We start from the raw sequence: 14,062 nt of genomic DNA on the forward strand, positions 1-14,062 counted from the left end.
TATCTTTTCTGATATCAGATAAATACTTCCGTCTTTTTTTGTCAACATACCTGGCGCAGGCAAACCCACCTCACATTTGCACTAACATTTATTTTTGTTTTCACCTTTGTTTCATATCTGATTTTGAGCATGCTTTAAAAAAGTGCAGAGTGCTCCAACCTCCTTCTCACAAAAACAGGCAATGAAACTTGCATATCTACACCCACATATCCAAGCACTGTGCTCTTTTAGTTTAGCACAATTAAAACACTGCAAGGCTTCCTGAAATTGCTCATGAGGCACTTCTACTTTCAGCTACTTTAAGTTGGATGTCAAATGGTCCTTTTCTTTTTGAAAGATTTGGATGTTTCAATTTCTTTTTAATTTGAGCAAAACATTTACAATGACGGCTATTGCGGAAATTGGAGCTGGAAAGGCCGGGGGAAAAAAATTGTCTTTTCATTTTTTTTTGCATAATAACAATGGAAAAAAATGCTTAAAAATTTTTGACCCAAATTCCAAATTTTTCAATTGGGAGATGTCCAAATTTAGTCCTTGAGCACAGCTCCCTTAGAGTAATGCAAGCCATTGACACATAGCGTTGAACTGAAAGGTAAAAACAATGGTAATACGGCTTTTCCTTATGGTGTGGCTTGCTCACACACTAGGAAAAGTCAAGAATCTATGTGTGATAATTTTGCTTTACTGCAAACAGCAATTATGAGCTAGGAAAGGCGCCGACCATCTCTATCTGTTTGCAGGAATTTTGAACGATTCTGATAAAACTGAAAATTGTGCATTGGTGTGGCAAATCAAGCCACTGCTTATGTGACTTCAAGCCGAGCACTCTAACCATTATTCAAGGCCGGCCTTCAACTGTAACGAACCATTCCTAAGTAGGACTCTACATTTTCGATAAAAAAAAAAAAAGCTTCACGTCGGCTCTTGCTATCAGTGCAGTATTAAACCACAAAAAAAGAAGGCGTTCGCTGTTGGACCAGCGGATGTAAAGAGAGTTGTAGCCAGGCCTTTCGCATAACCATTGTTCACAGTAGTAGAGTTAAGAGAATCATAATTTCTGGAATCCAGCAGTTTCTTTATTAAGAGCTGTCCATAGCACCATAAGGTGCTGTCCCCACCATGACGAAGCTCTGCATGTGCAATGGTTGTGTGTGGCCTATTGGCACAAGAAATTATTGGTGACAAAATGCCCCAGGTGTTTTGGACTCCACCTATTTATGCATGCAGTTTAGGTTTCGTATTCCAGTCCTGGGTCAATTTGATAAGCATTTCATTTAGGACTGGTCAGTTAATTTAACACTTCGCAAGACACGTATACATTAATCTGGTGACAAGGCCTTTACATCAGTTATCTGCTTGTGCCTCTCATATTCCAGCTTCAGAAAATAAATGAATACATGAAGGATTTGGAACTGCAGTTAGGTCATTTACCAGTTGCTAGAAGCGCCTGGTTGACAGAGGTCCCCCTCTGAAGAAGGACACCAATGACTGACACATGTCCATTGATAGCAGCAGCAGCTAAAGGAGCAAGTCTCGAGCCAGAATGGGAAGCACTGGTTACAATATCTGTTCCTGCTTCCAGCAGGAGGCAGACGGTTGAGTGGTGACCACCAGCTGCAGCCAATGCTAGTGCACCAGCACCTGTTCAGAGAAACATAAGCATGCACAGTGATACACAGCTGTGACGGCTGCTGGCACCCCTGCCTCTCCCAACCCTCTCAACTCCACCTTTTTGGGCGTGTACAAAGGCAAACAGACAAACAAACAAGCAAGCAAGCAAGCAAGCAAGCAAGCATACAAACAAACAAACAAACAAACAAACAAACAAACAAACAAACAAACAAACAAACAAACAAACAAACAAACAAACAAACAAACAAACAAACAAACAAACAAACAACGTTCTGTATGCCACAGCTTTATGTATAAAAGTGACATGCAGTGTGAATTCATGCAGACTTAGCACACTTTACTTCATCCCACACCATATGGCAAAATATCGGCAAATGGTTGTGCTAAACCTGGAAAACTAGTTAATAACGTCAACTTACTTTCTTCAGGAATGAAATGTATACATGCAATGAATTACTTTTAAAAAGCCGAAATTTTCGTAGTAAAGCTGAGGTTTCAAATTAAATTAAATTAAATTATGGGGTTTTACGTGCCAAAACCAGTTCTGATTATGAGGCACGCCGTAGTGGGGGACTCCGGAAATTTGGACCACCTGGGGTTCTTTAACGTGCACCTAAATCTAAGTACATGGGTGTTTTCGCATTTCGCCCCCATCGAAATGCGGCCGTTTCAGAGTTACATGCCTGACTGGAGAGAGAAAAACACTAACCTAAGAGGCTGGTGGCATTTACGGTCGCACCGTAATTTAATAGCAACGTTACTACAGACACCTGACCATGCTGCGCAGCATGCATAAGCGCTGTCCAACCACAGCTGTTCGTGAGGTTAACATCAGCGCCTTGCTCCACAAGGTGTTCGGCCAACTTTTTGTAACCATTCGTAGCTGCAATTTGCAACCCCGTTGTGCCTTCTGCATCCTGAACGTCAACTAGAATACCTGTAACAGTAAAAACGTTTTTTTTTTTATGATGCGAAAAAATCTACACAACTGACAATAGAGAAAAAGCACTGACCATTTGTCAATAAATTACGTACTCCTGTTGAGTCGTTTTCCAGGCAAACCGACAAAAATGTATTTACTTTCTCCATTGATTTGTCAAATCAGTCATTGTGAAAATTAAGTCAAGAAGACACTTCTAATCCAACTTTGCATCCGCACATTTTAGCTCTCTAGTTTTGCATGATTTCACGTTATTTCACGTAAAAGTGGGATGCGTATTTGCCGCGTTTGGCTCACAATTGGCTCATGGATGGCTCGCATGCTCGGCCATCGGCTAGTTTCGGAGTGGCAACTCTATGATAGGAAAGTGTTCGCGTCGTTTGTATGCTGCATTTCACCGCACTAACCGCGTTGTCTCTTGTGGCGCTGTGGTGAACTCGCAGCTGCACCTTTTAGGTCTTAATACCGACAAGATGCATTACGTTTAATGAGTATAAAGAAGCGTCGACAGCCTGGTTAAAGAAGCAGGCACAGAAGCGTGTCATTAGCTGAGTTGTAATTGGGCATCCGAGGTGTTGCAAGAAAAGTACTATGGCTGTTGCTGTGGCTGTAATCGCAAAGAGGTAAACGCCCACTTCGTTTTTCATTCTTGAGGCACCAGCGGGCACTAAGGTTGAGCTGTTTATGCACTTCGTTGTCAAGCTGCATCACGTTTCCTAGCGTCAAGGAGTAGAGGCAATAACCGCGAATCTACAACAACGATGAACACTCCTTGCGAAGCTACAGGAATAATCAACACTACTGTAAAATCTTACAAAATCTGTGCGTAACAGTGCTTTGTCTGGAACCAACTCGCTCCCACTGTTAAATGCTGAGTTTCGGTTTCGTGTGCGCGATCAGCTCACATTTTGATGGCCGTTCCGCCGTATCGAGAAAATAATCAAACTTTTCTAAAAAAATTCCGACCCTTACGTATCTCCAGGAGCGCTCATTGTCCCATTAGCAAGCCTACGCGAGGAAAGAAATCTCTAGCTATATTCACATAAGTAGTCATTGGGCTACAGGCATGTCAACGGTCTTTCATAATGATTTTCGTACTTTCTTCTGTAGGCTTTCTGCTGTGTTGATTCTTATCTCACCGTGAGGTCTCATGCGAAGTCCGTTGCATCCACTTTCCATCCACAGCATATATGTTGATCAACACAGCTGTGGATGGAAGGTGATGTGAGGAGTACAATTATTTTGTTCCATAATATTTTTACGCAACCTGGCGAATAATATGTACATGGTGTTTGTAGATAAGTTAGCTCCCAGCCTTTTGCTCTGTAGGTTGACATCCGTTATAGCAGAATAAAAGGCATAGGTAGGTAACTATAGCTTAAAGGGCCCCTAAACCACCGAGAGGTCGAAATTTAGTTGTGGTGTTGCAGTTGTGCACGAGTCTACAACGAACACATAGCCGCGAAAATTTTTCGGAATGGTGCCGTAATAGCGGAGTTACACGCGTTTGATCGAAAAACGGCCTTCGCTCGTTTCGCTTTTTCCTTCGCTACTCTCCTCATCGGCTGGTCTCCCCTCCTCGCCGAGTGCTTCTCGAAATGTCACGTGACATACGTCATCGCCAACGCGCTTCTCAAAACACTGCCTACTTCCGGTCACAACCACGCTAGCGGCACATATACCGACGGCGAACCGGCCGCCAGTGCCGTAGAACGTCTGCCGTGCGAGAGGTGTGCCAAAGAAGACGGCAGTTCGGCCGGCGCCCGCCCGTTGCACGATCAATGGGCCAATCGACGACCGCGAAGCTGCGCGCCTCCGCCACCGGCAACGAAAACATCGGCTGCAGCTCAGCTGCAGTGCACGGCTACTGCCGGGAGACGACGGGCTCGGCTGTGCTCGCATCGCAGCCGACGGCGCCGCTAATATCAGTGTATTTTTCTTCTTTGTGTACAATTATTGCTAAGAGCGATAACAACGATAAGAAAATATTGTGGCTTGTGAGCGTCGGTATTTCATTTCGAAGCGCCGTCCGTTTTAGCTTTGAAGGGAACCAGAAAAGGCCTAGCGACGATATCGGCACCGTCGTGCGATCAGCGGCGGTGAGGCTGCCGCACAAATGAGTCCCGGTCACATCCTCTCTACGTACGGCAAGGAAATCTCGCTCTTCGCGAGCAAAAACCGCTGTCGAACGGCGGCCCGCGAATGGCAAACAGCGTGCGACGAGTTACCGTGCCGGACGTGAACTCGGCGCTTCTCGGCTACCCGCTGTTGCTGCGGTGCCAGCCCGTGTTATGCGAAGTTGCGCGCACGTCTGGAAAAGCCAACACTGTCGCACTCTGTTCGCGCAGATAATCAGACCGCTAAGCACAACTGTGTTGGAACGCGAGCGATTTGGCACTTGCGTTGTGGGCTGCAGTAGCGCACACAGGATCTCTGCCAGGGGGGCGGGGGGGGGGGGGGGGTTGACAGTTTGCCAATACCATCTAAACAGCACTAATTTCGATTTCTTCACGGGAAATTGTCAAAAAATGCGCTTTTTGCGAGTGTGCAGACGATTGCGCGTCTTACATCTTAGTTGCAGTACTCAAATGCGCAAGGAAAGAAAAGGGGTTAAACAAAGTCGGCCTCAGGGGGGGGGGGGGGGGGTTACAACCCCCGAATCCCCCCCCCGTCGGTGCGCCACTGGTGGGCTGTAATTACCGATTCGACAGGGCGCGCAAACGAGCAACACGACAAGGAAGAGCAGAAAGCGCGCGTACCTGATAGCAGACTAACCGGAAGTCGTAGGCTTCTTGCTCGACCAATGGACATCGTTTCCGCAGTTGACATCACCAGATTCCCCCTGCTGACATCGTGACGAGCGCTTGGGATACCGGAAAAGCGAGGGGACAAGGACGGCATTTTTTTTTCTTTTTTTTTTTTTTTAATTGGCGCTCCCGCGGCGTTCAGCGCTGCAGCGTTTGGCATCGTTGATCGTGACGGCATTCTGAACTCGATACGCGTGTTTACTTGAAATGTTCAAAAAATATCTGAGGTGGTTTAGGGGCCCTTTAAAAGAAAACATCGCTTTCTGGAATGTTAAAGCTAAACGTATTCTCGAGAATTAAACCAGTCAAAAGACGAAGAAATGAGGAGAGACGTGGAACACACAATGGCTGGTCTAACAACTGTGCTTTATTGAAAAATCAGTTTCCCAGGAAAACCAGGCGAGCACGCACAGCTCAAGAGTCGAAACACACACAAAACAATGTTGATTGCAAGATAGACCAAGTAGCTGGCGCCATTGCGATAGAAAACTTAGTGCCTTCTGCATCAGTGAGATAGACATTGTGCTGATGCAATTATCCCCTTGCATGCTGGTGTGATAAGCTTCGAGAATTTCAGGCTCCGCCTTGCCCTTGGAGCGTGAAATTCTTGAAGCTTATGACATCAGCATGCAATGGGATAATTGCATACGCACAACATCTGTCTCAGTTCTATCCGCCAGCATTGTATCACTAACCTTCAAAGAAAGGGCTTCAGCCCTGGTACGTCGGCAAGAGTGAGTACCGCTCGTTATAGAATGATAAAAGGAGTTGCACCGCTTCCTGTCATGGTAAGTTTCGCACAGTATCTACACACATCTACCCCAACTGGCACGGAAACTTACGGCCACTCTTTTGCCAACGTGTCAAGGAAAAGTGAATGGGCGCACACTTGAATATATGCGCACTATATACGCTCAATAAATGACAATATTATACCAATAGTGCACGAATGGCCAAAGGTGAATGTTTCGTGACGGTCCACAAGGGCAGTACGCGAGTTACTAGTGATAATATATCTTTGCTACAAGGTATTACAATGTAAAGAACAGCTACGTTTCAAGCCTTGTATGCAGCAAGAACAAATCTATCAGATCTGAGCACACCCGCGAGCGATTAGGCAGAAAATAATCACATAGTGACCACACCGAGGAACTTTACTGAGTCAGAAACATGACAAGCCACTGCTTCTAAATATTTTCCAAATAAAGAATGAAGAGCAAAACGCAATAATCCTGATTCACTTCATGAGCGGAAAGTTTGGATAACTTGTAATACATATATTTAGCCCTGCTTTTAGAGCAGGCACCATATACGCTGCTTGTGCCGTTTGGACGTAGCTTAATCAGCTCCGAAAGTGGTTTTGCATGTTCTCTGAAATGTGGCCAAATGTTTGTGTCTTCCACCCAGTCACTGTCTACGATATTTCATGAAAGAGAGGTTTACTAAGCCGCACCAGCGTCACACACATCCATTTTAAATACGGAGGCAACGGAGGCAGTTGAGGCAAGCAATAGACGCGTCACCACTTGATCAAACATGGCAGCGCCCACGGGATCGCCGTGAAAAGGGTCAATACGGCTTCAATGCGAAGACATAGGAAATTAACTCAGTTTAAAAAATACATATAGAATTTATGAAAGGGGAAAAAATGTCACGCACTCGACTGTAGGTGAAGCTACATAGGAAACCCATGTGGGTTTCTCAGAAAGAGAAGCTGAAGTCAGGTGGGTGGCACTTTAGCCCTCTCATGAACATGTCTCCACTTTGTGGGCTTCTGCAGAACTTAATTGTCATAAAGAGTTGCATTTGCCCTGCCTTACTTCACTTCCTAGTGGGGCACAGGATTAATTTTGGGTAATTGTTTTTTTTTTCAGAATTCTCCGCTTTTTGTAAAGACTGTGACACCGTGCAATGAACCAAAATTTCTATATACTATACACACATCATTGGATGTTGTCGAAGAAAAGATATCTCCTGGAAACAAGAGCTCTGGAGACGTTCAGGAGCTCTACTTGGGATTGCTGTAACCGACAGAGGACTATAAAATTTATGGATATGTGACAAACACTAAAACCAAGTTCATTGTAATTGTGGAAACTTCGCGTACAAATCTTCGTGCCAAAGAAATCCGGCAGGTAGGTACAGTGCTGGATTCTGTCATCCTTCATGTTTCATTCCTTGAAAGTGAAGAGCATGTAAACAAAATGAAATTGTTTCAGATGTTTCACAAACTTCATGCTTTATACTGCGATGTTGTTTGCAATACCTTTTATGTTCCTGATGACCAGATAGTGTCCAGGTCAGTTGTATCTATAACATTTAGTTTTTTTTTATTTTGAGAAGGTTCTTGCGTTAAAAAATTATTGTATAACCTTCATTGTAGGTCATTTGACAGCACAGTCAACAGGATAATGACTGGTGAGTGACTTGTCAAGAGGCTCACCTTTGTGCTAAATGAAGAAAGAATAAAGATATGATGCCAAGAGTTTGTTTTACGAGTGTGAACAACGAGCGCCCAACATCAACATCTAAGGTTATCAGAATGTAAAAGTACTTTCTCGATTTGGCTGCATGCAGGCATTAACCAAGCTTTTCAAATATGGCATCACTCCACTTTATGATGGAGCTTGGATTACAAGTAGTAGAGGGCAACACAGCGATAGCAGTGTCTACAGCAACTGCTTGAAGCATTGGGTTTGCTACACTGATGGATTTTGGGGGCCCATGCCTCCCCTGAGAATGCCAGCACTTCAGCGCTTACAATATAACCATCCCCCCTTTCTTTCCTGGATGTTTTGATGGCCTCCCCCATGGAGCCCAACATGGCATTCAAATTGGTGAGGTATATGCATTAACATGTTTATAGCATAACCTGCATTTTAGGTAATTTGACACACAGTCATTGGGATAATGACTGGAGGAGGCTCACCACTGTAATGGTAAATGAAGGGAGAATAAAGATGTGCTGCCAACAGTTTGTTTTTATGAGAATCAACTGAACAGCAACATTCTAAGGTTGCCATCAGAATGCTGAATGTCTGCAATTTTTTATTTTTATTTTTGTGGCCGCAAGCAGGCATCACGTAAGCCTTTCAAATATGGTGTTGCTCCACTTGATGCTGGGAATTGGATGCCGACTAGCAGAGGGCAACACAGTGACAGCAGTGTGTCCAGCAACTTCTTGAGGCATTGGGCTCGGTGATAATATCGCATTCCGGTCAGTAACAATCAATGTGTTCTTGGAAAGTACACCCCATTCTTGGCTGTTGATGCCACCCATGATGAATATGCATGAACCTGTAAAGCAAATGGGCACTTTTCAGTCTGCATGGATAGTATTGTGGCAATTCCTTACCTATGGTTGCAATAGAAGCACTATGCCTGGCCACTGCAAGCTTGCAAGTTTTTTTCCATTCTGAGTGCTTGGAGCACACATCAATAGAGTTCATGCTGACAGGGTGCTCCTCTTCATTTGCTGTTCTGCAGCCACCACAGAGCCAGATGTTGCCATTGATGAGAGTTGCAGATGAAAAGGCTCGAGGTAGCCTGAGCGGTATACCTTGAGTCCAGCTGTTAGAAATAAAGTAAACACCCTTTATGTATGCACAAAAAATATGAGACTAGAGCATAGAAAGGTGTGAAATACAAAAACTTGCCTGTCATGCTGTAGTGAATACAGAAGAACTTCAGAAACAGCAGGGCCATTGGGCCTCTCAGACATTCCTCCCAAAAGCCATATGCATTTATTCTTCACCACTGCAGCCATGCCCATTCTTGGCTCCGGCATTGAGTTTAGCTGCTTCCATTCGTTCTTCTTTAAGTCATACTCTTCGACGGAAGAAAGTAATCTGCGCATAAAAATGATAAAAAAGTTTAGGCCTATGTAAATCTATATCTAATTTATATATATCTATCACGCATTATCTCCGGCGTGGCACAAGGCACTGTCTTAGGACCACTACTCTTCTTAATATATAACGACTTACCGAGAGGTTGTTCTTCGAAAATTCGTTTGCTGATGATTGTGTAATCTATCATCTTATTACTAACGATGCTGATTCTCGTTCTCTCCAGTCTGGTGTTGACATCATTGACACCTGGTGTAATAATTGGCTAATGTCTCTCAACATCAAGCAAACGTCGCTACTTACTTTCCACCACCGCCAATAATTTATTTCAGCTAATTATGTTATCGCTGCTTCTGAAATATGTGCCGTCACTTCTTATAAGTACTTAGGTGTTAACCTGTCCAGTAACCTCGGTTGGTCTTCACAATTTGCAACATTAATTAGCAATGATGCCAATCGTGTTCTATGTTACCTGTGCCATAATCTTTGTCTTATTTCCCCAATCGAAGCTACTCGCATATTTAACATTTGTCCGACCCAAACTGGAATACGCATGCTCAGTGTGGGACCCATACCAATCTAACCTGGCAACAGCACTAGAATCAATACAGAATCGCGCAGCAAGGTTTATTCACTCCGACTACTCTTGCCACACTAGCGTCACAAAACTGAAGTCATCTCTGAACCTTGCAACCCTCGAGCACCGCCGCAAAACAATAAGGCTATGTCTCTTTTATCAGTTTTATCACTCGCTGCTTCACCAGACCGACATCATACCTGTGCATCGAACTTCATCCCTTCATAGCCATTCAAAGGCTGTTTATCCCCCTTCAGCTCGCACCGCCGCTCATGTTAACTCTTTCTTCGTTCAGACAGCGAAAGACTGGACGTGGTGCACCACTCCAGTCATTCATCGTTCAAGGCATTCATCGAAAATATAACCTAATAGGTATACCCACCCCTCATGTAAAACCCCAAAGAGGTATTTGATGTACCAAGAAATAAATAAATAAATAAATAAATAAATAAATAAATAAATAAATAAATAAATAAATAAATAATAAATAAATAAACGAAAAAAAATCTATGCCAATGACCTTTCCCAGAGGTCTGTAGTGTCAATCATACCCTTTAATATTCATGTTATTGTCTTATTTCCCTCCATTTGATCCTGTGCAGCACACATTAATTTTCTTGGTATTCATTCTGTTAGCCTAATAATTTTGTCAATGCTTCTGTGCATTAAATGTCCAGCCCAAGTTTTAAACCAACAAATGCAGGTCAATGGTGCATGTATGGCTTAGTTGTGTGTAGACCTGTTGCAACTACACAGAACATGCTTGCAATGTTTATTTAATGCAACATCACCACGTTTGTTTCACACTGCACTGACCATGCTGTAATTGGGGCTCAGTGCAATCGAAAAAGCTGGAATATGAAACGTCAAAAAAGGTTGACAGAGTGGAAGTGTTAAAAGAATTAAGCACTGTGCTGCCACTTTATTAAATGAAAATTTTCACTGGCTGCATCTTCACAGTTATGGCAAAACGTCTGGCTTTTTCTCTTCAGAATATCATCAAAGTATAGTTACTGAATCTATGTGCTGTACTATTATCATTCTCTTACCATTTGGGCAAAATGCAAAAGACAGCCACATGTGGATATTTCAAAGCATGTTAAAAATCCCAGGTGGCAAGATGAGTCTTTGCACTTTTTGAGTCATCTGCAGCTGATGGCTCAATATCACTTCCTTTGGTGCATTACCTGAAGAGGTGGTTATTATTTGCATGACAAATTGCAATTTTCAAGTTTTCAATTCATTTCAGCATAAACCCTGTTACTAGCACCAGTTGCTCAAAGGTATCTGCACCCAAAATGTACTGCCAACTACATTGGTATATCAGTTAATGGTTTTCCAAAACTTGTCCTCCTGCACTGTGAATAGAACTGGAATGCCAGTGGATTTTGTGGCACATCTTGAGAACAGTTATCGACACTGCTAGCCTCAGCTTTTTTGTTAAATCGATATGACTTAATTATTACTCAGCCTCAATTGCAGTTGAGCTGGAAAATGTGCCCTAACGTGATTAATTATAAGTTAAACAATAAAGGTTTGTTAAATGAGCATTGTGATTTGTCATGCATCACTCAGCTATGTATTTAGTTATTTCTAAGAACTGAAACCCAGCTAGACAGACTCCTCCCGTCATGTACTATAATTAAGTACATAAATCCCCATAGGCTTTTGCGCTATTGAGATAAATTTCCACACGATTTTGCAGTTCAGCAATGAAATTATTGGAAATAAATTTGGATGCTATTTTTTCTTTGTCTCATCCTGAAAAAGCATATGACTGTTTTCTTGAAAAATTGTGCACTATTAGAACATTTCCCATGAAAAATCATGAAACCACATTGAGCCTGTCGGCCTTGGGTTTCCTCAAGTATTCTAAAATTAAAGAAAAATTATGGCACAACTCATCTCACGATGACACGATGGTAAGGCGATTAGCATTCGAGGAATGTAGCGATGTCCCATATTTCCTAAGTGAAGTTTTAAGCCATATTTCTTAAGTAATAATGAGCTCTTCGTTCGATTGCATGTCTGCCATGGTATTAGTTCTGTTACCCTAATAATTTTGTCAATTCTTCTGTGCATTAAATGCAGAGCCCACGTAAGCTGCCGTAAATGCAGCTTATATCCCTATCCCTACCACCAAGTACCACCTCTCAACTGTTCATACAATTTAAAGTAATAAGAGTCAACCTTTAATATGAATACCAACTACTGCAATCTTTAGATTTTAAATGGTGAAAAATAGCGCTTGTGTGCGTAGTTTAGCTAATTTAATACGAAATTCTCCTCGCTCTACTCGACACTCGAATACTGGTATTTTTGCAAGTGCGCCCGAACTGCGGATTTCCAATGTGAACCTATTGTTTGCTGAAAATGCACAATAAGTTCGGACTTACTAATGAACGCTCGAGCAAAGTAACTAGTTGGGCTTGTTGGTTGAACATAGTAGAAGGCTACAGCGCGGACACAGACGCAGCGCTGTGTCTGTGTTCTTTGTGTGCCTCCTTTGTTTTCGTTGGTTCCGTGCTGTAGCCTTCTACTACTAATGAAAGGCTACGCACAGTATCTAACGACTTGATACTAAACTTGCTGTATTGGACGTGCTGTTTGTTACTTGATTTATTATCTAGCCTGCTGTTTTGCAGTTTTTTTTTCTATAATGTGCATGTTGCAAATTACACATATGTCGCCTATAAGCTGTCATTGTAAATCTCTGGATTGTGGGGCTATTCAAGCTGCTGTAAATGCAGCTTATATCTCTATCCCTAACACCTATGTACAGCTGTACACGCAAATGTGGTTAAAGACTTTATCTTAAGCGTTGTTTGCTGGTCCTTGAAATAATAAATTTGAAATAAAAATAATTTAGCCAGCTGTCACACCTTATTCACTTTTGCAATTTGAGGGCGTGTGCGGGATGCGACTCGTGGAATCCGAGACCGCGCGCGGAAGACGTTCTTTGCGCGAATGGTGATTTTCCGTGTGTGGTCTTGCTGTCATAACGACGCTGCACTGTTGCTTGTTGCTGCCGGTGGGTGTGCAGGTACGCTAGTACTAAGAAAAAATGAAAAGGGTAGCCAACCGGAGATAATCTCTGGTTAACCTGCCTGTCTTTCCTTTACCTTTTTTTTTTCACTCTCTGAAAAGCGATTAACAGGTTTAAGATTAAAATCGGTCAATTTCCTGTCCTTCCAAAGCTAAGCAAGGCTGTTCCTGTAATTACCTTCCATGATGTCCTCTTCCACCAAAAACAATGACACTGCCTTCTGTGGCAATTGATGCATGGCACGCCCTTTCATCCCACATGTCCGGTAGTCTTTGCCAATTGCCAGTTTCAGTGCTCATGATGAATGTTGTTTTTGTTGCGACCATTTCGCCACTTTTCCTGTTGAGTGTTGAGTAGCCTCCTGCTGGAAAAATGGTTTCCATTAAGCCAGCTTGCCAAGTTAATGCCGAGTGAAGAATAAGGCAAAAGCCGCCGAGCAGGGTATCTTGATCAAGGACAGGCAAAAAACAAAAAAGCTTTTGCACATGCATAGTAAACAGCAGTACTAAATAGATATGTTCTATAGCGAATATTAGTTTCCACCATGAGCTAGTACTGTATTGCTAAAAGGTTGACTTGAAATGCACTTTAACTTCCTTTGGTAACTAAAACGGACTTTAGCTCATTGAAATTTCAACATGACAGTGAATGAAGTTCTGATAGTCGATGGCCATTTTGGCCGCATAGAGCTTTATCTCCTCGTGGTGATATATAGCGTACCCGTAACAATGATGACGTCGTTAACGTAAGCAGCTGCGTGGTAGTTTCGAGGCTCTGGCATGGCGTTAACCAGCGTCCACTGATCCTTAAACGGGTGGTATTTCAGGACAGCCGAACCTAGAGTGCAGCAAGATGGACATGTTATTCGTGCGCCGCCTGCGCGCTGCATTGCCCCTGTACCTGAGCCCATGGGGTTACGGGGGTCCAGTCCGCCCACAACCAAGATCACCGGGAAGCGTGGGTCGCATGGCTGCTGCGTCTGCTCGAGCATGCGCAGTCTAGCCGACATCCACTCGGGCGTCATGCGCAGTCCCAAGGCACTCCTGCATTTAGAGAGAATCTCAGACCGCGCGGTTCTCAGCGCCACTGGCGATTTTCCATGTGTGTCTCGCGGTCGAAACGCTACTGCACCGATGTCTGCTGCTGCCGGATTTGTGTGCCGCGACCGGCAGCAGCAATTGACATTTCGTTCTCTTACATTGCCAGTAGGAA

The 14,062-nt window shown here is 43.4% G+C and overlaps 2 protein-coding genes and 1 long non-coding RNA gene across 3 annotated transcripts in view; all 3 read right to left on the reverse strand.

Moving 5' to 3' along the window:
* The window catches only part of LOC119465034 (ankyrin repeat and SAM domain-containing protein 6), an 89,082-nt gene extending 86,269 nt beyond the window's left edge, over positions 1-2,813 (reverse strand). The window contains exon 1 of the mRNA XM_049669110.1: positions 2,646-2,813. Coding sequence (XP_049525067.1) covers positions 2,646-2,721 — 76 coding nt within the window. The 5' untranslated portion in view covers positions 2,722-2,813. The remainder of the gene's footprint in view (positions 1-2,645) is intronic.
* Positions 1-14,062, reverse strand: part of LOC119444987 (alpha-scruin) — a 120,444-nt gene that overhangs the window by 53,621 nt on the left and 52,761 nt on the right. The window lies entirely within an intron of this gene.
* LOC125946351 (uncharacterized) lies at positions 8,394-13,147 on the reverse strand. Its single transcript, XR_007467523.1, has 3 exons — positions 13,028-13,147; positions 8,735-9,227; positions 8,394-8,676 (listed from the first exon to the last, which is right to left on the reverse strand). It is a non-coding gene; the product is annotated as an uncharacterized LOC125946351 (long non-coding RNA).

This window comes from Dermacentor silvarum, chromosome 1 (assembly GCF_013339745.2).
Source record: "Dermacentor silvarum isolate Dsil-2018 chromosome 1, BIME_Dsil_1.4, whole genome shotgun sequence".
In the NCBI taxonomy this organism is placed as follows: domain Eukaryota; kingdom Metazoa; phylum Arthropoda; class Arachnida; order Ixodida; family Ixodidae; genus Dermacentor; species Dermacentor silvarum.